Source organism: Ranitomeya variabilis, chromosome 2 (assembly GCF_051348905.1).
Source record: "Ranitomeya variabilis isolate aRanVar5 chromosome 2, aRanVar5.hap1, whole genome shotgun sequence".
NCBI classification, from domain to species: Eukaryota; Metazoa; Chordata; class Amphibia; order Anura; family Dendrobatidae; genus Ranitomeya; species Ranitomeya variabilis.
Genome location: NC_135233.1, coordinates 599,723,369 through 599,747,408, shown reverse-complemented (window position 1 = coordinate 599,747,408; position 24,040 = coordinate 599,723,369). Strand labels below are relative to the sequence as shown.

The following is a 24,040-nucleotide window of genomic DNA, read 5'->3' as shown; positions in this document are numbered from 1 at the left end:
CCGCACCCAGCACAGCCACGCACAGCCGCCGCACCCAGCACAGCCGCCCACAGCCACACACAACCGCTGCACCCAGCACAGCCACCCACAGCCGCCGCACCCAGCACAGCCGCCGCACCCAGCACATCCGCCGCACCCAGCACAGCCGCCGCACCCAGCACAGCCACGCACAGCCGCCACAGCCATGCACAGCCTCCGCACCCAGCACAGCCACACACAGCCGCCTACAGCCACGGACAGCCGCCGCACCCAGCACAGCCACCGCACCCAGCACAGCCGCCGCACCCAGCACAGCCGCCCACAGCCACGCACAGCCGCCGCACCCAGCACAGCCTCCCACAGCCGCCTACAGCCACGCACAGCCGCTGCACCCAGCACAGCCGCTGCACCCAGCACAGCCACCGCACCCAGCACAGCCGTCCACAGCTGCCGCACCCAGCACAGCCGCCCGCACCCAGCACAGCCACGTCACATACAGCCGCCCGCACTCAGCACAGCCACATACAGCCGCCCGCACTCAGCACAGCCGCCCGCACTCAGCACAGCCGCCCGCACTGATGGGGGCGCAGGATGGAGCAGCACGTGATAGGATGGGGGCGCAGGATGGGAGCACATGACAGGATGGGGATGAGGATGGAGCAGCACATGACACGGTGGAGCAGCACATGACAGGATGGGGGCGCAGGATGGAGCAGCACATGACACGGTGGAGCAGCACATGACAGGATGGGGATGCAGGATGGAGCAGCACATGACACGGTGGAGCAGCACATGACAGGATGGGGGCGCAGGATGGAGCAGCACATGACACGGTGGAGCAGCACATGACAGGATGGGGGCGCAGGATGGAGCAGCATATGACAGGATAGGAGCAGCACATACCAGGATGGAGACCATATTCCAATATAAATGCTCGCCACCCGGGCGTAGAACGGGTTCAATAGCTAGTATATATATATATATATATATATATATATATATATATATATATATAATTTGTTTATATAGCACCATTGATTCCATGGTTCCGTACATGAGTAGGGGTTACATACAAATTACAGATATCACTTACAGTAAACAAACTAAGAATTACAGACTGATACAGAGGGGCGGGCTTGCATTCTACAGGATGGTGGGGATGGAGACAATAGGTTGAGGGTTGCACTCCGGTGTTGGTGAGGCGGTAGCTCCAGTAGTGATGAGGAGTCAGTGCAGGCTGTATGCTTTCCTGAAGAGGTGGGTTTTCAGGTTCTGTCTGAAGGATCCGAATGTGGTTGATAGTCGGACGTGTTGGGGCAAATAATTCCAGAGGATGGGGGATATTCGGGAGATGTCTTAGAGGCGGTTGGATGAGGAGCGAATAAGGGTGGAGGAAAGAAGGAGGTCTTGGGAGGACCAGAGTTTGCGTGAGGGAAGATATATGGAGATTAGTTCAGAGATATATGGAGGAGACAGGTTACGGATGGCTTTGTAGGTCAGTATTAGTAATTTGAACTGGATACGTTGAGGGAATGGGAGTCAGTGAAGAGATTTGCAGAGGTGGGAAGTGGAGGAGTAGCGAGGAGAGAGATGAATTAGTCGGGCAGCAGAGTTAAGAATGGACTGGAGAGGTGCAAGGGTGTTAGCAGGGAGGCCACAGAAAAGGATGTTGCAGTAGTCGAGGCGGGAGATGATGAGGGCATGCACAAGCATTTTAGTAGATTGACAGTCGAGGAAAGGACGGATTATGGAGATATTTTTGAGCTGGAGGCGACAGGAGGTGGAAAGAGCTTGGATGTGCGGATTGAAGGACAGGGCAGAGTCAAGGGTTACTCCGAGGCAGCGGACTTCCGGTACGGGGGAGAGCGTGATGTCGTTAATTACGATAGACAGGTCAGGTAAGGAAGATCTATGAGAAGTAGGAAAGATGATGAGTTCAGATTTGTCCACATTGAGTTTGAGGAAGCGAGAGGAGAAGAGGGAGGATAAGGCTGATAGACACTCCGGGATTCTGGACAGCAGGGAGGTGACGTCTGGGCCAGAAAGGTAGATCTGAGTGTCATCAGCATAAAGGTGGTACTGGAATCCATGGGACTATGAGTTGTCCCAGGCCAAGTGTATAGATTGAGAAGAGTAGGGGTCCTAGAACAGAGCCTTGGGAGACTCCAACAGAGAGAGGGTGGGATGAGGAGGTAGTGTGAGAGTGGGAGATGCTGAATGTGCGGTTGGAAATGTATGAGGAGATCCAGGATAGGGCGAGGTCTTTGATGCCAAAGGAGGAGAGGATATGTAGTAGGAGGCAATGGTCAACAGTGTCGAAAGCAGAGGACAGATCTAGAAGGCGGAGTACAGAGTATTGTCCGTTAGCTTTGGCTATAAGTAGGTCATTAGTAATTTTGGTCAGGGCTGTTTCAGTTGAGTGATGGGGTGGAAACCAGATTGTAGATTGTCAAAGAGCAAGTTAGAGGAGAGGTGGGAGTAAAATTCAGCATGGAAGTGCTGCTCCAGGAGTTTGGAAGCAAATGGGAACAGCAATATTGGGCGATAGCTTTTCATAGCAGTTGGATCAAGGTGTGATTGTGGCATGTTTGAAAGCAGAAGGGAAGGTACCAGAAGTTAGTGATAGGTTGAAGAGGTGGGTTAGGGATGGGATAAGAGTGGCGGTGAGGTTGGGGAGGAGGTGGGATGGGGTCGAGTGCACAGAGGGTGAGGTGCGATTTGGAGAGGAGACCATTAAGCCCCCCTTCAGTGATGTTGGATAGGGAGCTTATGGGGTTTGTGCATTGATCTGGTATACAAAGGGGTTGTGGTGGTTGAACAATGAAGACTTGCCTTGTTTGGTCGATCTTATTTTTAGAGTGTGTGGCAAAATCCTCAGCAGAGATGACGAAAGTTGGAGGGGGCAGTGGGGGGCGGAGGATGCCAGTGGTAGGATAGCATCAGAGAGTGTGTGGGTGTCTAGGTGTGCGAGGTTTCTGTGGGGGTGCGCATGTTGCTGGACATGGGTGACCGGTGAGGAGGACAGGGATGAGAAAGTGAGCAGATAGTGGTCGGATGGAGGGAGAGGGGAGGTAGTGGAGTTAGATAGAGAGCAGAGACGGGTGAACACCAGGTCTAATGTATGTCCGTCTGTGTGGGTGGCTGAGGAGGACCACTGAGTAAGTCCAAAAGATGAAGTAAGGGACAGAAGTTTGGAGGCTGACTAAAGGGTATCAGTTGGGATGTTGAAGTCTCCCATGATGATGGTGGGAATGTCAGCAGAGAGAAAGTGAAGGAGCCATGTAGAGAATTGGTCAATAAAGGCAGTGGCCGGGCCCAGAGGTCGGTATAAGATGGCCACTTGGAAATTGGAGGGAGAGTAGATGAGGACAGAGTGGACTTCAAAAGAGGGGAGGAAAAGGGAGGGTAGAGGTGGGATTGGGTTAAAGGTTAGAAGAAAGGAGAAGACCCACTCCTCCACCATGTCTGTTGCCGGGGGAAGGGTTGTGGGTGAAGTGGAGGCCGTAACACAGCGCAGCAGGGGAGGCGGTGTTAGAGGGTGTTAGCCATGTTTCTGAGGCTGAGGAAGGGAAGCTTGTGAGAAAGAAAAAGGTCATGAATCACATGAAGCTTATTGCAGATTGAGCGGGCTTTCCAAAGTGCTACAGAGAGAGGGAGCAGGGGTGTGGGTGTCAGGGGCACGGGTTTTATGTTGGAAACATTGCGGTAGTTCATATTTGATAGGGAGTGGTAGGAGTGGGTAGTAATGGGAGTTATCAGCTGTGGGGGTCCAGGGTTGGGAGATATGTCGCCAGCAGTGAGGAGAAGCAGAGAAAGGGAGAGCAGGTGGGAGAAGGAGAGTGGGCGACTTGTTTTGTGTTTTATTAGGAAGGATTTGAGGTTGAGGAGCAGCTCAGCAGAGGAGGTCAGGTGGGGAGGAAAGAGGGAAGGGGAGATGATTACTTGGTTAGAGGGTGCTGGGGTTTGGGGATAGCGAATGAGAGTGAGGATTAATGGAGCAAACACTAAGGGCATATGTAAACATGATGGAGTAAGATGGGTTAATAGAAAAGCTAGATACAAGTAATAAGAAGTGCTTACGCAGCAGACATACCCAAAAGAGACAGATACATAGAGTGGGGTCCTGACTCCTGAAGTGACTAACTGCCGTTAAAATGACTGCACTTAACGATACTTTTGCTGCCGGGAGACGCGTGCCCCTCTAGAATGCTACTAAATTTATAGGGCTAAGTAGAGGATCAGGTGAAAGTGATTGTGGGACCTGATAAATTAGCAATAGGCCAACACACCAGGGGAGGTTAGATGATCAAAGGCACTGGGCCTGGCTACATCCATACGCTGTAACACCTTGCACCAGATAACATCTCCTGTGTCCCCAGCATGGATACACAGCAGTGAGTACAATGCAACAAATGGATTTAGCGCACATTCAGCAGGCACTGTTATATACCATTAACCCCTTTCTGCCAGCTGACGGAATAGTACATCAGCTGGCAGATCTTCTGCTTTGAGGTGGGCTCCGGCGGTGAGCCCACCTCAAAGCCGCGACATGTCAGCTGTTTTGTACAGCAGACATGTGCGCGCAATGAGCGCGAGCGGAATCGCGATCCGCCCGCACCCATTAACTAGTTAAATGCCGCCGTCACATGATCGGGGGTCATCCGTGCATTGCCATAACAACCAGAGGTCTCCTTGAGACCTCTATGGTTGTTGATGGCCGATTGCTTTGAGCGCCACCCTGTGGTCGGTGTTCAAAGCACACCTGCATTTCTGCTACATAGAGGTGATCTGTGCTTCACCTCTATGTAGCAGAGCCGATCGCGTAGTGCATGTTTCTAGCCTCCTATGGAAGCTATTGAAGCATGCCAAAATTTAAAAAAAAAGTGTTTAAAAATATAAAAAAAATAAAAAATATATAAAAGTTCAAATCACCCCCCTTTCGCCCCAATCAAAATAAAACAATTAAAAAAAAAATCAAACCTACACATATTTGGTATTGCCACGTTCAGAATCGCTCGATCTATCAACAAAAACAAAGGATTAGCCTGATCGCTAAATGGCGTAGCGAGAAAAAAAATCAAACCGCCAAAATTACGTTTTTTTGGTTGCCGCGACATTCCATTAAAATGCAATAACGGGCGATCAAAAGAACGTATCTGCACCAAAATGGTATCATTAAAAAAACGCACGCAAAAAATAAGCCCTCACCCGACCCCAGATCACGAAAATTGGAGACGCTACGGGTATCGGAAAATGGCGCAATTCTTTATTTTTTAGCAAATGTTGGAATTTTTTTTACCACTTAGATAAAAGAGAACCTAGACATGTTTGGTGTCTATGAACTCGTAATGACCTGGAGAATCATAATGGCAGGTTAGTTTTAGCATTTGGTGAACATGGTAAAAAAAAGCCAAACAAAAAACAAGTGTGAGATTGCACTTTTTTTGCAATTTCATCGCACTTGGAATTTTTTTCCCGTTTTCTGTTACATGGCATGGTGAAACCAATGGTATCGTTCAAAAGTACATCTCGTCTCGCAAAAAATAAGCCCTCACATGGCCATATTGATGGAAAAATAATAAGTTATGGCTCTGGGAAGGAGGAGAGCGAAAAACGAAAACAACTCAGGGGTGAAGGGGTTAAAGAGAATGTTGGAGGATGGTAAGAAGCAGATGACAGCAAGAAGATATTGTATGCACCTGCTGACACTTTCCTAGGCAAAACCTCTTCCAGAAAAAACATGTTGGTCTTTTTCCTGAAGCAGCTTCTCTGGTGGTTTTGTGGTCAGTTTTGTTCCACCGTTGGCATTTTTTATTCATATGATTTTTTTATTTTTTTTTTATAATTTGGTGACTAGCGATTTTCCGCCCCAAAAAATTTAACTTTACTTCTTTTAATTACTTCACAGTTTCCAAACCCGAAAGTGGTTAAAAGAAGTGACCCGACCATTGTTCTTCTGACCATTGTTCTTCTGACCTGACTATTCATTTGGAAGATGCCAAACTAAATACTGAAATCTATGGGGAGCCCAAAAAGACAGACTTAGAACGCCTGGCCTGGCGTGTTTTCAGGAATTTCAAATGCCACAAAAAACAAACAAACCAGGGGTGGTTGCTGAAGCGTGTTCACCAGAGCTTAAAAACATGTTGTGTCGGATGGGAGAACAGAAAGTATGTATCACTTTGGAAGTGGAATTTGAAGGAAACCTTTCAAAAACTAGTCACTGTCCAATTAAAATGCAGCAAAAACATCTTCCACATCCACTTCAGGAACCGAAAAGCTCCTCTGAAAACTCCCAGAAGAAGCAATGTTTCCCGAAACGATTTCCACTACAAAATGGGATTCAGGCAGGTAGGAGTTGGTTCTCCGAGCTCCCCCACCTGGTGTCCTGCAACTCCTCGTGTTCTTTTTGCTTTCCCTTCCGAAAAGAGGGATCTAGTGTCCGCTGCTGCCAATCATCAGACACTAACGGACTGCCTATATCAGAGGAATGAGTCTCCTTGCTCTCTCTACCGGCTCAGACAGAATGTAAGCACTGTAGTCAATTCGCGACTGCAGCAGTCACCAGACAATAAAGCCAAGATGCCAGCAGGGCTACTGGCAGCAGGTTGGATGAGCGGCGGGAATCCCTTAGGGAAATTATTATTTTTTTTTTTCACCACGCCAAGCCTGAACTTTAACAGAAAAATGACAGGTCATAAGAATAGTGGGAAATGTATTGACAAGATTGATCGGGTTAGTCTGGCGTAACCGGTCCGACATATAGGATACTGACTAGTGCAGGTCATGAGACGGTCGGACATGCGACACTAACCTTAAAGGTACAGTGTCACTGTGCAGCAGAGAGCCGCATCCAAAACCCACAAGAAAAAAAAAAAAAAAAAAAACTCTTCCTATGGATCACAAAATGGAAAAAAAATGCCTATGTGCATGTGGCAGTTGTTTTTACCCCCATGTGGAATTCATGGGGCGCGAAAATAAAAATAAAAAAGTTTAACCCCTTCATGACCCAGACTATTTTGGCCTTAATGACCTTGCCGTTTTTTGCAATTCTGACCAGTGTCCCTTTATGAGGTAATAACTCAGGAACGCTTCAACGGATCCTAGCGATTCTGAGATTGTTTTTTCGTGACATATTGGGCTTCATGTTAGTGGTAAATTTAGGTCGATAATTTCTGAGTTTATTTGTGAAAAAAACGGAAATTTGGCAAAAATTTTGAAAATTTCGCAATTTTCACATTTTGAATTTTTATTCTGTTAAACCAGAGAGTTATGTGACACAAAATAGTTAATAAATAACATTTCCCACATGTCTACTTTACATCAGCACAATTTTGGAAACAAATTTTATTTTTGCTAGGAAGTTATAAGGGTTAAAATTTGACCAGTGATCTCATTTTTACAACAAAATTTACAAAACCATTTTTTTTAGGGACCACCTCACATTTGAAGTCAGTTTGAGGGTTCTATATGGCTGAAAATACCCAAAAGTGACACCATTCTAAAAACTGCACCCCTCAAGGTGCTCAAAACCACATTCAAGAAGTTTATTAACCCTTCAGGTGTTTCACAGCAGCAGAAGCAACATGGAAGTAAAAAATGAACATTTAACTTTTTAGTCACAAAAATGATCTTTTAGCAACAATTTTTTATTTTCCCAAGGGTAAAAGGAGAAACTGGACCACGGATGTTGTTGTCCAATTTGTCCTGAGTACGCTGATACCTCATATGTGGGGGTAAACCACTGTTTGGGCGCACGGCAGGGCTCGGAAGGGAAGGAGCGCCATTTGACTTTTTCAATGAAAAATTGGCTCCACTCTTTAGCGGACACCATGTCGCGTTTGGAGAGCCCCCGTGTGCCTAAACATTGGAGCTCCCCGACAAGTGACCCCATTTTGGAAACTAGACCCCCCAAGGAACTTATCTAGAAGCATAGTGAGCACTTTAAACCCTCAGGTGCTTCACAAATTGATCCGCAAAAATGAAAAAGTACTTTTTTTTCACACAAAATTTCTTTTAGCCTCAATTCTTTCATTTTCACATGGGCAACAGGATAAAATGGATCCTAAAATTTGTTGGGCAATTTCTCCTGAGTACGCCAATACCTCATATGTGGGGGTAAACCACTGTTTGGGTGCACGGCAAGGCTCGGAAGGGGAGGCGTGCTATTTGACTTTTTGAATGGAAAATTAGCTCCAATCGTTAGCGGACACCATGTCGCATTTGGAGAGCTCCTGTGTGCCTAAACATTGGAGCTCCCCTACAAGTGACCCCATTTTGGAAACTAGACCCCCCAAGGAACTTATCTAGATGCATAGTGAGCACTTATAACCCCCAGGTGCTTCACAGAAGTTTATAACGCAGAGCCGTCAAAATAAAAAATAATTTTTCTTTCCTCAAAAATGATTTTTAGCCCAAAATTTTTTATTTTCCCAAGGGTAATAGGAGAAATTGGACCCCAAATGTTGTTGTCCAGTTTGTCCTGAGTACGATGATACCCCATATGTGGGGGTAAACCACTGTTTGGGCGCACCGCAGGGCTCGGAAGGGAAGGCACGCCATTTGGCTTTTTGAATGGAAAATTAGCTCCAATCATTAGCGGACACCATGTCGCGTTTGGAGAGCCCCTGTGTGCCTAAACATTGGAGCTCCCGCACAAGTGACCCCATTTTGGAATCTAGACCTCCCAAGGAACTAATCTAGATGTGTGGTGAGCATTTTGAACCCCCAAGTGCTTCACAGAAGTTTATAACGCAGAGCCATGAAAATAAAAAATAAATTTTTCTTTTCTCAAAAATGATTTTTTAGCCCACAATTTTTTATTTTCCCAAGGGTAACAGGAGAAATTGGACCCCAAAAGTTGTTGTCCAGTTTCTCCTGAGTACGCGGATACCCCATATGTGGGGGTAAACCACTGTTTTGGCACACGTCGGGGTTTGGAAGGGAAGTAGTGACATTTGAAATGCAGACTTTGATGGAATGGTCTGCGGGCGTCACATTGCATTTGCAGAGCCCCTGATGTGCCTAAACAGTAGAAACACCCCACAAGTGACCCCATTTTGGAAACTAGACCCCCCAAGGAACTTATCTAGATGTGTGGTGAGCACGTTAAACCCCCAAGTGCTTCACAGAAGTTTACAACGCAGAGCCGTGAAAATAAAAAATCATTTTTCTTTCCTCAAAAAAGATGTTTTAGCAAGCAATTTTTTATTTTCACAAGGGTAACAGGAGAAATTGGACCACAATATTTGTTGCCCAGTTTGTTGTGAGTACGCTGATACCCCATATGTGGGGGTAAACCACTGTTTGGGCGCACGTCAGGGCTCGGAAGGGAAGTAGTGACATTTGAAATGCAGACTTTGATGGAATGATCTGCGGGCATCACGTTGCATTTGCAGAGCCCCTGATGTGCCTAAATAGTAGAAACACCCCACAAGTGACCCCATTTTGGAAACTAGACCCCCGAAGGAACTTATCTAGATGTGTGGTGAGCACTTTCAACCCCCAAGTGCTTCACAGAAGTTAATAACGCAGAGCCGTGAAAATAAAAAATAATTGTTCTTTCCTCAAAAATTATGTTTTAGCAAGTAATTTTTTATTTTTGCAAGGGTAACAGGAGAAAATGGACCCCAACAGTTGTTGCCCAGTTTGTCCTGAGTACGCTGGTACCTCAAATGTGGGGGTACACCACTTTTTGGGCGCACGTCGGGGCTTAGAAGGGAGGGAGCACCATTTGACTTTTTGAACGCAAGATTGGCTGGAATCAATGGTGGCGCCATGTTGCGTTTGGAGACCCCTGATGTGCCTAAACAGTGGAAACCCCTCAATTCTAACTTCAACACTAACCCCAACACACCCCTAATCCTAATCCCAACTGTAGCCATAACCCTAATCACAACCCTAACCCCAACACACCCCTAACCACAACCCTAACCCCAACACACCCGTAACCCTAATTCCAACCCTAACCCTAATCCTAACCCTAATCCCAACCCTAACCACAACTGTAACCCCAACACACCCCTAACCCTATCCGTAACCCTAACCACAAGCCTAATCTTAACCCTATTTCCAACCCTAGCCCTAATTCCAACCCTAACCCTAAGGCTATGTGCCCACGTTGCGGATTCGTGTGAGATTTTTCCGCACGATTTTTGAAAAATCTGCAGGTAAAAGGCACTGCGTTTTACCTGCGGATTTCCAGTGTTTTTTTGTGCGGATTTCACCTGCGGATACCTATTGAGGAACAGGTGTAAAACGCTGCGGAATCCGCACAAAGAATTGACATGCTGCGGAAAATACAACGCAGCGTTTCTGCACGGAATTTTCCGCACCATGGGCACAGCGGATTTGGTTTTTCATAGGTGTACATGGTACTGTAAACCTGATGGAAAACTGCTACGAATTCGCAGCGGCCAATCCGCTGCAGATCCGCTGCGGATCCGCGGCCGATCCGCTGCGGATCCGCGGCCGATCCGCTGCGGATCCACGGCCAAATCCGCACTGTGTGCACATGCCATAACCCTAACCCTACCCCTAACCCTAAGGGTACCGTCACACAGTACCATTTTAATCGCTACGACGGCACGATCGTGACGTCGCAGCGATCGTATGAGTATCGCTCCAGCGTCGTAGACTGCGGTCACACGTTGCAATCACGGCGCTGGAGCGATGCCGAAGTCCCCGGGTAACCAGGGTAAACATCGGGTAACTAAGCGCAGGGCCGCGCTTAGTAACCCGATGTTTACCCTGGTTACCAGCGTAAACGTAAAAAAAAACAAACAGTACATACTTACATTCCGGTGTCTGTCCCCCGGCATTCTGCTTCTCTCCACTGTGTAAGCAGCAGAGCCGGAAAGCACAGCGGTGACGTCAGACGTCACCGCTGTGCTCGCTTTCTGGCTGGCCGGCGCTCACAGTGCAGAGAAGCTGAGACGCCGGAGGACAGACACCGGAATGTAAGTATGTACTGTTTGTTTTTTTTTACTTTTACGCTGGTAACCACGGTAAACATCGGGTTACTAAGCGCGGCCCTGCGCTTAGTTACCCGATGTTTACCCTGGTTACAAGCGAACACATCGCTGGATCGCTGTCACACACAACGATCCAGCGATGTCAGCGGGTGATCAAGCGACGAAAGAAAGTTCCATACGATCTGCTACGACGTACGATTCTCAGCAGGATCCCTGATCGCTGCTGCGTGTCAGACACAGCGATATCGTATGGATATCGCTGGAACGTCACGGATCGTACGGTCGTAGCGATCAAAGTGTGACTGTGTGACGGTACCCTAACCCTACCCCTAGTTCTAGTTCTAACCCTAGTTCTAACCCTAACCCTAGTGGAAAAAAAATATATATATATTTTCTTTATTTTATTATTGTCCCTACCTATGGGGGTGATAAAGGGGGGGGGGTTTATTTATTATTTTTTTATTTTGATCGCTGTGATAGAACCTACCACAGCGATCAAAATGTACTTTGCCGGCCGGCAGATGCGGCGGGCGCACTGCGCATGCGCCCGCCATTTTGGAAGATGGCGGCGCCCAGGGAGAAGACGGACCGACTTCGGGAGGCTCGGTAAGTATGAGGGGGTGGTGGGGGGGTGGATCGGAGCACGGGGGGGGGGGGGGGATCGGAGGACCGGGGGAGCGGACAGGAGCACGGGGGAGCGGACAGGGGGACGGAGGGGGGTACCGGAGAGAACGGAGGACTGGGGAGGAGATCGGGGGCGGTGGGGGGGGGGGCAGAACATGATTTCCAGCCATGGCCGATGCTATTGCAGCATCGGCCATGGCTGGATTGCAATATTTCACCATTTTCATAGGTGAAATATTGCAAATTGCTCTGATTGGCTGTTGCACTTTCAACAGCCAATCAGAGCGATCGTAGCCACGTGGGGGCAAAGCCACCCCCCCTGGGCTGAAGTACAACTCCCCCTCTCCCTGCAGATCGGGTAAAATAGGAGTTAACCCTTTCACCCGATCTGCAGGGATGCGATCATTCCATGACACCACATAGGCGTCATGGGTCGGATTGGCACCGACTTTCATGACGCCTACGTGGCGTCAAAGGTCGGGAAGGGGTTAAAACTTGTCTACCGAATGACTTTTTGCTGAGTTTTCAGAGCAGAGACTCCAAGTTTTATAGGAGTTTTGCATTTTTTATTTTTTTTTTTAAAGAAGGATTTGGTGAGTTTCTGTCTAAGATATTCTTAGAAAAATTCTGTGTGCACACAGACAAAATGCCCCATACACAAACCCTTAGAATGTAAAAATAGACAAAAATATTTTTGGTTTAGACTTTTTTTTTTTATTGAAATTACTTAAACGTGATACAAAATATTTCCTGACAACTCAAACATGATTTAATCAGCAGCAAAAATATTTCCAATTTGAGAAAAATAATAATAAAATAATCAAAAATATAATGGCCTTATAAAGTAATATATCAAGCATTGAAGGGACAAATTATGGAATGTCATGATGATGGAATTTTATTGCCATTGATTTAAGTAAGTACACCCACAGATGTGAAGCAATGAGTGCTGATGTGTGGATGGAGAGGACGCCCGGTCACTCCACGCCTCATTTCGTGGTCTCGCTCGCTGCCCCTTACTAATGTGCTTAAAGAGACCATCCCTAGAATACCCCCCCCCCCCCCCCGTCTTATTTTAACTATTCCTCCACCACAGGAATGTTACCCTGCAAGAATGTGACATCTTCACAACCTGACGTGACACAAAGTACGAGGTGTTACGTAATATTTCCGTTAGAAATAATCATGAACTGAATGTTAAGAATGTAACAGAGGCTTCCAGTAAATGTCTCGCGGTCCCTCCTGAGAGATGGCCTCCGGCGGGGACGGGTCTTTTATCTGATCATTGGATAGATATCATCAATCAAATCCTTAATTATCCCCCATGTCGAACGCCCATAGCTATAGGGGTCACCCCAGAACTCCGCTCAGTAATCTGTGGCACTGAGAATCGTCTCCTATCTACATGAATCCGCAGCTCCTCCATTGATTAACCGGCCTGGTGTGATCATTGAGGTGAGACAGAGTCAGGCCAGCTAGTCAAAGGAAGAGTTGCGGACCCCTTCAGGTAGGAAGCAGTTTTCCGATCCCAAAAATGTAATTATAAGTCCGAATAAATTAATATAAAGTCAATTGATTCATGGCATTATAAAAAAAAAAAAAATCTTGGAAAAATCCCAGACGTTATTGCATTCTGAACACTGGTGTAAGTGTAGTGAGAGTCCAGCAGGGGGCGCCGTCAGCTCAGGTGCTGTTTGTATGACGTGGACCGGGACGCCGGGACCGTAGTGAACACTTGGTTCTGAAAGACGAAGATTTTCACTCTCTCGAAGACCCACAGGAAGATGAGGAGGATGCTGACATACTGGATCCAGGCGTATTTGATCATTTCCCAGAAGCCGGGCTCATATGTGCGGCCGACAGTTAAGGACAAGACATAAAGATGGCAGGAAATGAGCGGGAACTGGATGAAGCAGGAGAGGAAATGAACGTGGAAATAGGGGATTTGCATCTGTTTCATGTAACATTTGGTGAACAGAAGCAAAAGAAACAGATGGACGGGGGAGACAAGACCTGCACCTCCTGTATATGAGGACTGGGGAGACGGGACCTGCATCTTCTGTATATGAGGACTGGGGAGATGGGACCTGCACCTCCTGTATATGAGGACTGGGGAGATGGGACCTGCACCTCCTGTATATGAGGACTGGGGAGATGGGACCTGCACCTCCTGTATATGAGGACTGGGGAGATGGGACCTGCACCTCCTGTATATGAGGACTGGGGAGATGGGACCTGCACCTCCTGTATATGAGGACTGGGGAGATGGGACCTGCACCTCCTGTATATGAGGACTGGGGAGATGGGACCTGCACCTCCTGTATATGAGGACTGGGGAGATGGGACCTGCACCTCCTGTATATGAGGACTGGGGAGATGGGACCTGCACCTCCTGTATATGAGGACTGGGGAGATGAGACCTGCACCTCCTGTATAGGAGGACCGGGGTGACGGGTCCTGCACCTCCTGTATAGGAGGACCGGGGCAACGGGACCTTCACCTCCTGTATATGAGGACCGGGGAGACGGGACCTGCACCTCCTGTATATGAGGACCGGGGAGACGGGACCTGCACCTCCTGTATAGGAGGACAGAGGCGACGGGACCTGCACCTCCTGTATATGAGGACAGAGGCGACGGGACCTGCACCTCCTGTATATGAGGACAGAGGCGACGGGACCTGCACCTCCTGTATATGAGGACCAGGGCCACGGGTCCTGCACCTCCTGTATAGGAGGACCGAGGAGACGGGACCTGCACCTTCTGTATAGGAGGACTGGGGCGAAGGGTCCTGCACCTCCTGTATATGAGGACCGGGGCAACGGGACCTTCACCTCCTGTATATGAGGACAGAGGAGACGGGACCTGCACCTCCTGTATATGAGGACCGGGGTGATGGGACCTGCACCTCCTGTGTAAGAGGCAGAATAGACAACTCCCCAGTCTTTTCCTTGCTGATGTAAGATGTAACCTCTCTATATACAGCTGATAACACAGGATAGACCATTCACAATAGGTGATATCACAACTCACCTCCTCCTCCTGTACAATGACTGATAACACCTCTATATACAGTAGATAACACAGGATCCACCATTCACAATAGGTGATGTCACAGCTCACCTCCTCCCCCTCCTGTACAATGACTGATAACACCTCTATATACAGTAGATAACACTGGATCCACCATTCACAATAGGTGATATCACAACTCACCTCCTCCTCCTGTACAATGACTGATAACACCTCTATATACAGTAGATAACACAGGATCCACCATTCACAATAGGTGATATCACAGCTCACCTCCTCCTCCTGTACAATGACTGATAACTCCTCTATATACAGTAGATAACACAGGATCCACCATTCACAATAGGTGATGTCACAGCTCACCTCCTCCCCCTCCTGTACAATGACTGATAACACCTCTATATACAGTAGATAACACTGGATCCACCATTCACAATAGGTGATATCACAACTCACCTCCTCCTCCTGTACAATGACTGATAACACCTCTATATACAGTAGATAACACAGGATCCACCATTCACAATAGGTGATATCACAGCTCACCTCCTCCTCCTGTACAATGACTGATAACTCCTCTATATACAGTAGATAACACAGGATCCACCATTCACAATAGGTGATGTCACAGCTCACCTCCTCCTCCTGTACAATGACTGATATCACCTCTATATACAGTAGAGAACACAGGATCCACCATTCACAATAGGTGATGTCACAGCTCACCTCCTCCTCCTGTACAATGACTGATATCACCTCTATATACAGTAGATAACACAGGATCCACCATTCACAGTAGGTGATGTCACAGCTCACCTAATCCTCCTGTACAATGACTAATATCACCTCTATATACAGTAGATAACACAGGATCCACCATTTACAATAGGTGATGTCAGAGCTCACCTCCTCCTGTACAATGACTGATAACACCTCTATATACAGTAGATAACACAGGATCCACCATTCACAATAGGTGATGTCACAGCTCACCTCCTCCTGCTCCTGTACAATGACAGATAGCACACATAAAATGAGCCTCCCAATAGTCTAACGTGCATGCTGGTGTCACGACGCACGATGTCTGGGACAAGAAGGGTTGGGCATGTTGGATTTCAATATGCCTGATCTTTTTGTTACCAAAAGGAGTGACAGTGGCTTACTTCCCATTTGGAGGAGAATGTTCTTGGAAGCTGACAGCTATATGAAGTGTGTGACCAGCGTAAAGCAGATCTGCCTCCGGATTTCAAATTACGAGCTGCATATTTTATTACATAGATCTATTAGACCCGTGGAGGCTGGTGAACTTACTTTTAAAAACCCATGCCAAAATAGCTGTATAATCCTGAAATAAAAAATGAGAATTTTAGACCTAAAATATTCTGAATGTTAAGTGGGGAAATGTTTAATGTTTTCTTTTTGAAAAAGTATTATATAGTGCCACTCTGATGTGGATTTTCAAAGTTTATGTACCAGCCTCATTAGGTCCAAGTGATCTATTTAGTACTGCATGCAGTTTAAGATCCACTGTAACAGGACTAAGAAGATCCAATAATACTTAACATGCACCTTCACCGTTTATGTGATCATTACTGCGCCAGGGAAGTTTTTAAAGGGGTAGTACAGTTATCGGACCTAATAATAAAGATTTTTCACAGAAGAAAAAAAAGGATATGAAATAGTCTCTACGGGGTAACGGATGACGCCACTTATCACAAATGGATCCGAACTGCCTCTTCCTGGGAGCCATATTGGATTGGGATTGTTCAAGACGGTCGTCACTGCAATAACACAAGAGTCATATACTAAAATCTCTAAATGGATGGATAGGAGGGAAAAAGCGAGAACAAGGGAGGGAAACGGCAATTAATGGGAGGAGATAATCACAGGAATAAAACGACGTCACCGAAAATCCCGGGGACTAGAGGAAGGTGAGAGATTCTGGAGAAACTGTATTCACACCATCCTATGAAGGCCTTCACTGTGAGAATCCGTCCTGCGTATGTGATGGGCGCACAGATCGTTACAGAAATCAAACCCATGTGGAATCACCAGGACAGACGGACGAGCGTCGAGGGACAACCACCCTAGAAGTTTCGGGATACTCCGTCAGGCAATGTTTATGCTGTGTGTGTCTATATGTGGCCACCTGGTGGTTACGGCGTGAATTGCAGACGGATTGTACATTTCACTGCGCTATTTTAACAATGCGTCTATTTTAGTGGTATCATACAATTTATGTATTTTACAATTCAGGTTATATTAGTGTTAAGTTAGAAAATTTTTAAGATAGTGAAATGCTTAAAATTGTACCCCCAGCTCAAAGCGATGTCATATCAATAGGACATGCCATCACCTTACAAATGATGAAAGTTGGACCTTCATTAAAGCTGTGTTGCAGTTTCCCTGTATTCATGTGCTGACTGTGGTTCTGGTGCCGCGCTCACGTGCTGACAGTGGTTCTGGTGCCTCGCTCACGTGCTGACAGTGGTTCTGGTGCCGCGCTCACGTGCTGACAGTGGTTCTGGTGCCGCGCTCGTGTGCCGACAGTGGTTCTGGTGCCGCGCTCGTGTGCCGACAGTGGTTCTGGTGCCGCGCTCGTGTGCCGACAGTGGTTCTGGTGCCGCGCTCGTGTGCCGACAGTGGTTCTGGTGCCGCGCTCGTGTGCCGACAGTGGTTCTGGTGCCGCGCTCGTGTGCCGACAGTGGTTCTGGTGCCGCGCTCGTGTGCCGACAGTGGTTCTGGTGCCGCGCTCGTGTGCCGACAGTGGTTCTGGTGCCGCGCTCGTGTGCCGACAGTGGTTCTGGTGCCGCGCTCGTGTGCTGACAGTGGTTCTGGTGCCGCGCTCATGTGCTGACAGTGGTTCTGGTGCCACGTTTATGTGCTGACAGTGGTTCTGGTGCCGCGCTCATGTGCTGACAGTGGTTCTGGTGCCACGTTTATGTGCCGACAGTGGTTCTGGTGCCGCGCTCATGTGCTGACAGTGGTTCTGGTGCCGCGCTCATGTGCTGACAGTGGTTTTGGTGCCGCGCTCATGTGCTGACAGTGGTTCTGGTGTCGCGCTCACGTGCTGACAGTGGTTCTGGTGCCACACTCATGTGCTGATAGTAGTTCTGGTACCGCGCTCATGTGCTGACAGTGGTTCTGGTGCCGAGCTCATGTGCTGACAGTGGTTCTGGTACTGCGCTCATGTGCTGACAGTGTGTCACGGGGCTTCCGCGACTGAGAGGTTTCAGAGAACCGCAGCGCTCTGGGCCTCGTTCACACACAGTAAACAGAAGCTCTTCTCCTGAATTCTGACCTGGCTGCCTTGTGCCAGCAGTGCAGGAGTTAACCTTGTTGCTGAAGTTGCTGAGAGCTTGGTCCCTCAGCTGAATTGGATTTTGTAATCTCATCCTCTATATAGACTCAGCTTTGACTACAATTGTTGTCAGTGATCAGTTCAGCTTCCTAGCTTGGAGTGTGAAGGAGCGTGGTGTTAGGAGCGTGGAGGTTTATCTACTGTGATTGTAGTCTGCTTATTTGGTTGCATGTTAAACCTGTTTTCTCTCCTTTATTGTTGCTACCCCTTTTTCCTACTCAGTGTTTCCTCTGTGGTTGTGTGAGTTTTCGGGGTGTTTGCTATTTAAGTTACCTTGTCTGTATCCCCTGTCTATTTGTCATTTTGCTACTTTTGTGCAGTTCTCCTTCCTGGGGGGAGAGGGGGCCACTGATAGGGTCTACACAGGAGACAGGGATACGCTGGCAGCTCAGGTCTCCTAACCATTATAGGTACCCCTGAGATAAGGGCAAGTCAGGGCCCCTTTATAGTGTCAGGGACAGGTGCGGGTCCCAGTACGCCGTCCTGCCCCTTTATCGCCATTTACGGCGTGACACAGTGGTTCTGGTGTCGCACTCATGTGCTGACAGTGGTTCTGGGGCCGAGCTCATGTAGCAATCCATAGCGTTTCATGGCTATGTTAGAACTATTCAGGGGACAGCCATTTCACACTCAAGATTGGTCAGACACCATCAATCATAAAACAATGGCATACAATAACAATACGGCATCACTTCATGAGGTGGGAATACTGTTTTAAAGGGACATTCACAGACATTTACAATATATTGATTGGAGTGAAACCCCCATCATTTAAAAGGAATGTGTCATCAGAAAATGAGCTTTTAGTTTTTTTCTGCTTTTTTTTCACCTTTGATACGGTAGTAATATGAAAAACAAAACACATTAACAAGATTATAAAAAAGAACAAATATTAGACTCTTACTTCCTGTTCCGCTCATGAATGTTAGTAGCAATAGATGGACCCAGATTAATTTTCCCTTGCAGACTTAAAAAGCAAGTGATTACAGACGCCAGGACAAGTGGAGTCCGTGGTTGACGCTTGTCCAGTACTTTAGCTGTTTTCCTAGCCATAGGAGGGGTTGAGGATGATGGGATACCCTGCGGTTTGTGCTCTTGGCACAGTCAATCAATGAAGCCAACATTGTAATTCTCACAGAGCAAATCAGAAAATAAAATCTGCTTGGACTGAAGAAGAAAGTGGAAGTTCAGTGTCTTGCACTCACCGTTCCTCTCCTGATAAGCGGACAGGATGCTGATCAGATCGTAAGAACTTGCGAAAGGGCTCGTTCCGTTGATAACAGAAACCTGCCAAGTGAAATCAGTAAAAAAAAACAAAACATTATTCCTATTCCTGCTCTATAATCCCCACATCTGGCTACGAATCTGCCCAAAACAGACACAGCTGCACTACGCATCCTGATTTGGAAAATGACTGGCGGCTCCCTCCGAAATCAGTCTACGGCTGGATTCACACATGCGAGTGTGGTAGTCTGATGCTCAGGTTTGTTATGGAGTCTGGGTGAGGAGAGCCCTGGCCGGTCCGTACATCACAGTCTGTGACAGGGGTACGTGAATGCAGCCTGCATAGTACAGCTCCTTAGAGGGGGCACACAGCTGACATTCTACAAATTCGGCCAATGCAAGACAGATCCCATAAAGTAATCCACAGAATCGTACGTTGTAGGTGGTGTCCAGGCCCTGGTGTCTTAGAGGTCGCCTCTGCTGAAGCCTCAGGTCTCCATTGATGTAAAGCTTGGCCCCGGGAACAGGAGACGTATACTGGACAAACGCCATGCTCTGCATAACAAATGTGGACATCCTCTACAAGAATCAGCAAATACAAAAATAAATTACACCTCCCAACAGGTCAAATTGTGAAGACATGAAAGTGACCGGAAGAATGACTACAGGGAGGAAGGTATGGTCTAAACTAGGATTAATTAGTTTCTCTTCTCACTGATCTAAGTAGATAAAATAGCAGTGCAATCTGACTACAAAAAGGGCTTGTTTGTAGTCTGTCACCATGGAGACGCATAGAAGTGTTAGAAAAAAGAAAGGTGACATAAGTGTCTTATTAAAAATGAGTGGATCAGGTAAAATTAGAATTTGCAGAGAGTTCATCTCTGCAAATTTATGTCCCTTAAAATAATCTGGGGTCTCTCCATGATAAATGCAACATGTAACAAAAAAAAAAGAAAATAAATAATCCTTATACTCACCTCACCGGACCCCGTCACCTGTCCAGTCCTCATTGCATCTTCAGATCGCTGCCGCCCGCGTCACTCAGGGCCCGGACTTCTGATCTGAAGAGATCCAGGAAGGTTCTGTGCATGCCAAAGGTATGGCATCATGACGTGCGCCATAACCTCACACGAAGCCTCCCAGGCCTAATGAAACCCGCAAGTCCCAACCCAAAGGAATTCAACGCGAGCAGCGGTGATCTGAAGACGCAATGCTGACCGGGACGGGTCATGGTGAGGAGAGGAGGGGCCGGAGAAGTACAAAAAAGGTGCATTTTGGCGACTGTGGAATTTTCTAGAATTTGATTCCACTGGAACGTATTGGCGCATGTCTAGTCCTTATACTTCTACACGCCCGGCACATGTTCCCCACACTTGCATAGAGCTGGTAGGAGAAGGTCAGGATTAGCTGAACCCCGTAGACGTCCTCCACTGGTAACAGAGGCAGCTCCAAACTGAAATCCAGCTGCTCCATCTTCCCATCTTGGTTTTTATCCTCCTCTCGAACCTACGAGATGCGAGTAACGTTGTCACATTCATTTGTGAACGGTTCTGCTGGACAAGTACAGGAAGCACCAAAGTGTTTAGATGTGAGCTACGTACCGACACCTGGGGTATCCGCAGCCGGTCCCCCACTAGGTTGTTGAATCCTTGAAAGGTGCTCCAAGCCACATAACCCCCGCTGCTGCTGGTGATGGTGACGAGTAAGGCCTCGTAGCGGAAACGGACGTTGGGCTGTTCCTCGTACGTGCTCTGCTTCAACCAGAACCCTGGAAGAAACAGAAGAACGGACTGAAAATACTGAAACCTGCTGAGCACAGTGATGGGGGGCGGGGGTCTCACCCTGGCTGCGGTAGGCCACTAACAGTGGAGGGATGTAGGTCAACGGCAGCACCACCAGGAGGAAGAGCGTGGCTTTGGAGCAGATACCGGTCCTGTATCTGACAAGTAGTGGGTGAGAGTAGACTTCGTAGATCGCCATGGTGGGGACGGCGGGGGTCCGCACCTCGTCAGGGCTTATTCTTTTTAGTGTCCGGACCCTCTTCTTGTGTTTCACATAGATCCTCCTGTATAAGGATCAGAGTATAAAGAGAACGATGAGGATACCACCCCCCCATAACTGCACTATATGGGGTCTCATACTGTACTGGGCACCTACCTCTATATAACAACCTCCTATTCACGTACCTCACCCGCATCTACATCTCATCACGTGCGTGTCTACTCTATATACACACAGGAGGGTATGGATGTATCTTTATACACTCCCCCCGTACCTCTATATACCCCCCTCCTCCCCCTATACCCCTCTCCTCCCCCCGTACCTCCACATACCCCTCTCCTCCCCCGCACCTCCTCCCCCTGTACCTCCACATACCCCCCTCCTCCCCATGTACCTCCACATACCCCCCCTCCTCCCCATGTACCTCCACATACCCCCCCTCCTCCCCATGTACCTCCACATACCCCCCCTCCTCCCCATGTACCTCCACATACCCCCCCTCCTCCCCATGTACCTCCACATACCCCCCCTCCTCCCCCTGTACCTCCACATACCCCCCCTCCTCCCCCTGTACCTCCACATACCCCCCTCCTCCCCATGTACCTCCACATACCCCCCCTCCTCCCCATGTACCTCCACATACCCCCCCTCCTCCCCATGTACCTCCACATACCCCCCCTCCTCCCCATGTACCTCCACATACCCCCCCTCCTCCCCATGTACCTCCACATACCCCCCCTCCTCCCCATGTACCTCCACATACCCCCCCTCCTCCCCCTGTACCTCCACATACCCCCCCTCCTCCCCCTGTACCTCCACATACCCCCCCTCCTCCCCATGTACCTCCACATACCCCCCCTCCTCCCCATGTACCTCCACATACCCCCCCTCCTCCCCATGTACCTCCACATACCCCCCCTCCTCCCCCTGTACCTCCACATACCCCCCCTCCTCCCCCTGTACCTCCACATACCCCCCCTCCTCCCCCTGTACCTCCACATACCCCCCCTCCTCCCCCTGTACCTCCACATACCCCCCCTCCTCCCCCTGTACCTCCACATACCCCCCTCCTCCCCCTGTACCTCCATATACCCCCCCCTCCTCCCCCTGTACCTCCATATACCCCCCCTCCTCCCCCTGTACCTCCATATACCCCCCCCTCCTCCCCCTGTACCTCCATATACCCCCCCCTCCTCCCCCTGTACCTCCATATACCCCCCCTCCTCCCCCTGTACCTCCATATACCCCCCCTCCTCCCCCTGTACCTCCATATACCCCCCTCCTCCCCCTGTACCTCCATATACCCCCCTCCTCCCCCTGTACCTCCATATACCCCCCTCCTCCCCCTGTACCTCCATATACCCCCTGTCCCGGCCTGCCAGCCGTCCTCTCTCCCTTCCGTCTCCCGAGATTACCCCGGAGGGTGAGTTGTGGCCCCGGGACCCGCTGTTACCGCTTATTGAGGCTCCTAGGCGCGCGCTCTCCATACTGCAGTCTCCATAGTAACAGATGCCACCAACCGGAAGCACTGTGCAAATGACATGCATGCAGCACACCGGAAGTTGTTTCTGAGCACGTGATCCTGGGCATCCTCTATAGCCGCACTGTAGAAACTAAGCTGTGTGACACCTCTGTACAGAGCTCTGTGCGTCTCCCCTCAGAGCAGAGGCTGCTGGCAGTTGTAGTTCGGCAGGAGGGCAAAGGATGCCAGTGTGTACTCACTGCTCAGTACTGGGTGCTGCTGCCCTCTTATTTGGTGGCAAGGACCATTGAGCCCCTAGATGGCTGCAGCAGGGTGTGCCTTGTCCCATGGGTTACAAGTAATAAAGGATTACGGCCTTCCGCCCCATTAGTTTTGGCGCTATATAAATATATGGACACTGGAGGGGTCGCCCCTGCGGCTCAGTAGTGCACTGTGTGATTTATTTCCCCACCGTGTGTAAGAGGGTCTGGTCTGGGGTTTCTATTAGATTAGGGGTCTGGTCTGGGGTTTCTATTAGATTAGGGGTCTGGTCTGGGGTTTCTATCAGATTAGGGGTCTGGTCTGGGGTTTCTATTAGATTAGGGGTCTGGTCTGGGGTTTCTATTAAATTAGGGGTCTGGTCTGGGGTTTCTATTAGATTAGGGGTCTGGTCTGGGGTTTCTATGAGATTAGGGGTCTGGTCTGGGGTTTCTATTAGATTAGGGGTCTGTGTTAGTTTAGGGGTCTGGTCTGGGGTTTATTAGATTAGGGGTCTGGTCTGGGGTTTCTATGAGATTAGGGGTCTGGTCTGGGGTTTCTATCAGATTAGGGGTCTGGTCTGGGGTTTCTATTAGATTAGGGGTCTGGTCTGGGATTTCTATTAGATTAGGGGTCTGTATTAGTTTAGGGGTCTGGTCTGGGGTTTATTAGATTAGGGGTCTGGTCTGGGGTTTCTATCAGATTAGGGGTCTGGTCTGGGGTTTCTATCAGATTAGGGGTCTGGTCTGGGGTTTCTATTAGATTAGGGGTCTGGTCTGGGATTTCTATTAGATTAGGGGTCTGTATTAGTTTAGGGGTCTGGTCTGGGGTTTATTAGATTAGGGGTCTGGTCTGGGGTTTCTATCAGATTAGGGGTCTGGTCTGGGGTTTCTATTAGATTAGGGGTCTGGTCTGGGGTTTCTATTAAATTAGGGGTCTGGTCTGGGGTTTCTATTAGATTAGGGGTCTGGTCTGGGGTTTCTATGAGATTAGGGGTCTGGTCTGGGGTTTCTATTAGATTAGGGGTCTGTGTTAGTTTAGGGGTCTGGTCTGGGGTTTCTATTAGATTAGGGGTCTGGGGTTTCTATGAGATTAGGGGTCTGGTCTGGGGTTTCTATTAGATTAG

The 24,040-nt window shown here is 48.6% G+C and overlaps 1 protein-coding gene across 5 annotated transcripts; it reads right to left on the bottom strand.

Annotated features, from left to right (window-relative positions):
* Positions 1–12,267: 12,267 nt before the first annotated feature.
* On the bottom strand, positions 12,268–22,844 carry TMEM231 (transmembrane protein 231). 5 transcript variants are annotated; one of them, XM_077288587.1, is made up of 8 exons: positions 22,648–22,844; positions 21,035–21,258; positions 20,795–20,961; positions 20,571–20,699; positions 19,629–19,772; positions 19,175–19,256; positions 16,284–16,389; positions 12,268–13,426 (listed from the first exon to the last, which is right to left on the bottom strand). In XM_077288587.1, exons 1-8 carry the CDS (start codon positions 22,782–22,784, stop codon positions 13,255–13,257), a joined length of 1,161 nt encoding a protein of 386 aa, XP_077144702.1. In that variant the 5' UTR covers positions 22,785–22,844; the 3' UTR covers positions 12,268–13,254. The 5 variants fall into 5 exon arrangements, with proteins under 5 accessions (XP_077144702.1, XP_077144706.1, XP_077144705.1 ...); XM_077288591.1 differs by having other exon boundaries at positions 22,610–22,711; XM_077288590.1 differs by having other exon boundaries at positions 22,547–22,674.
* Positions 22,845–24,040: the final 1,196 nt, after the last annotated feature.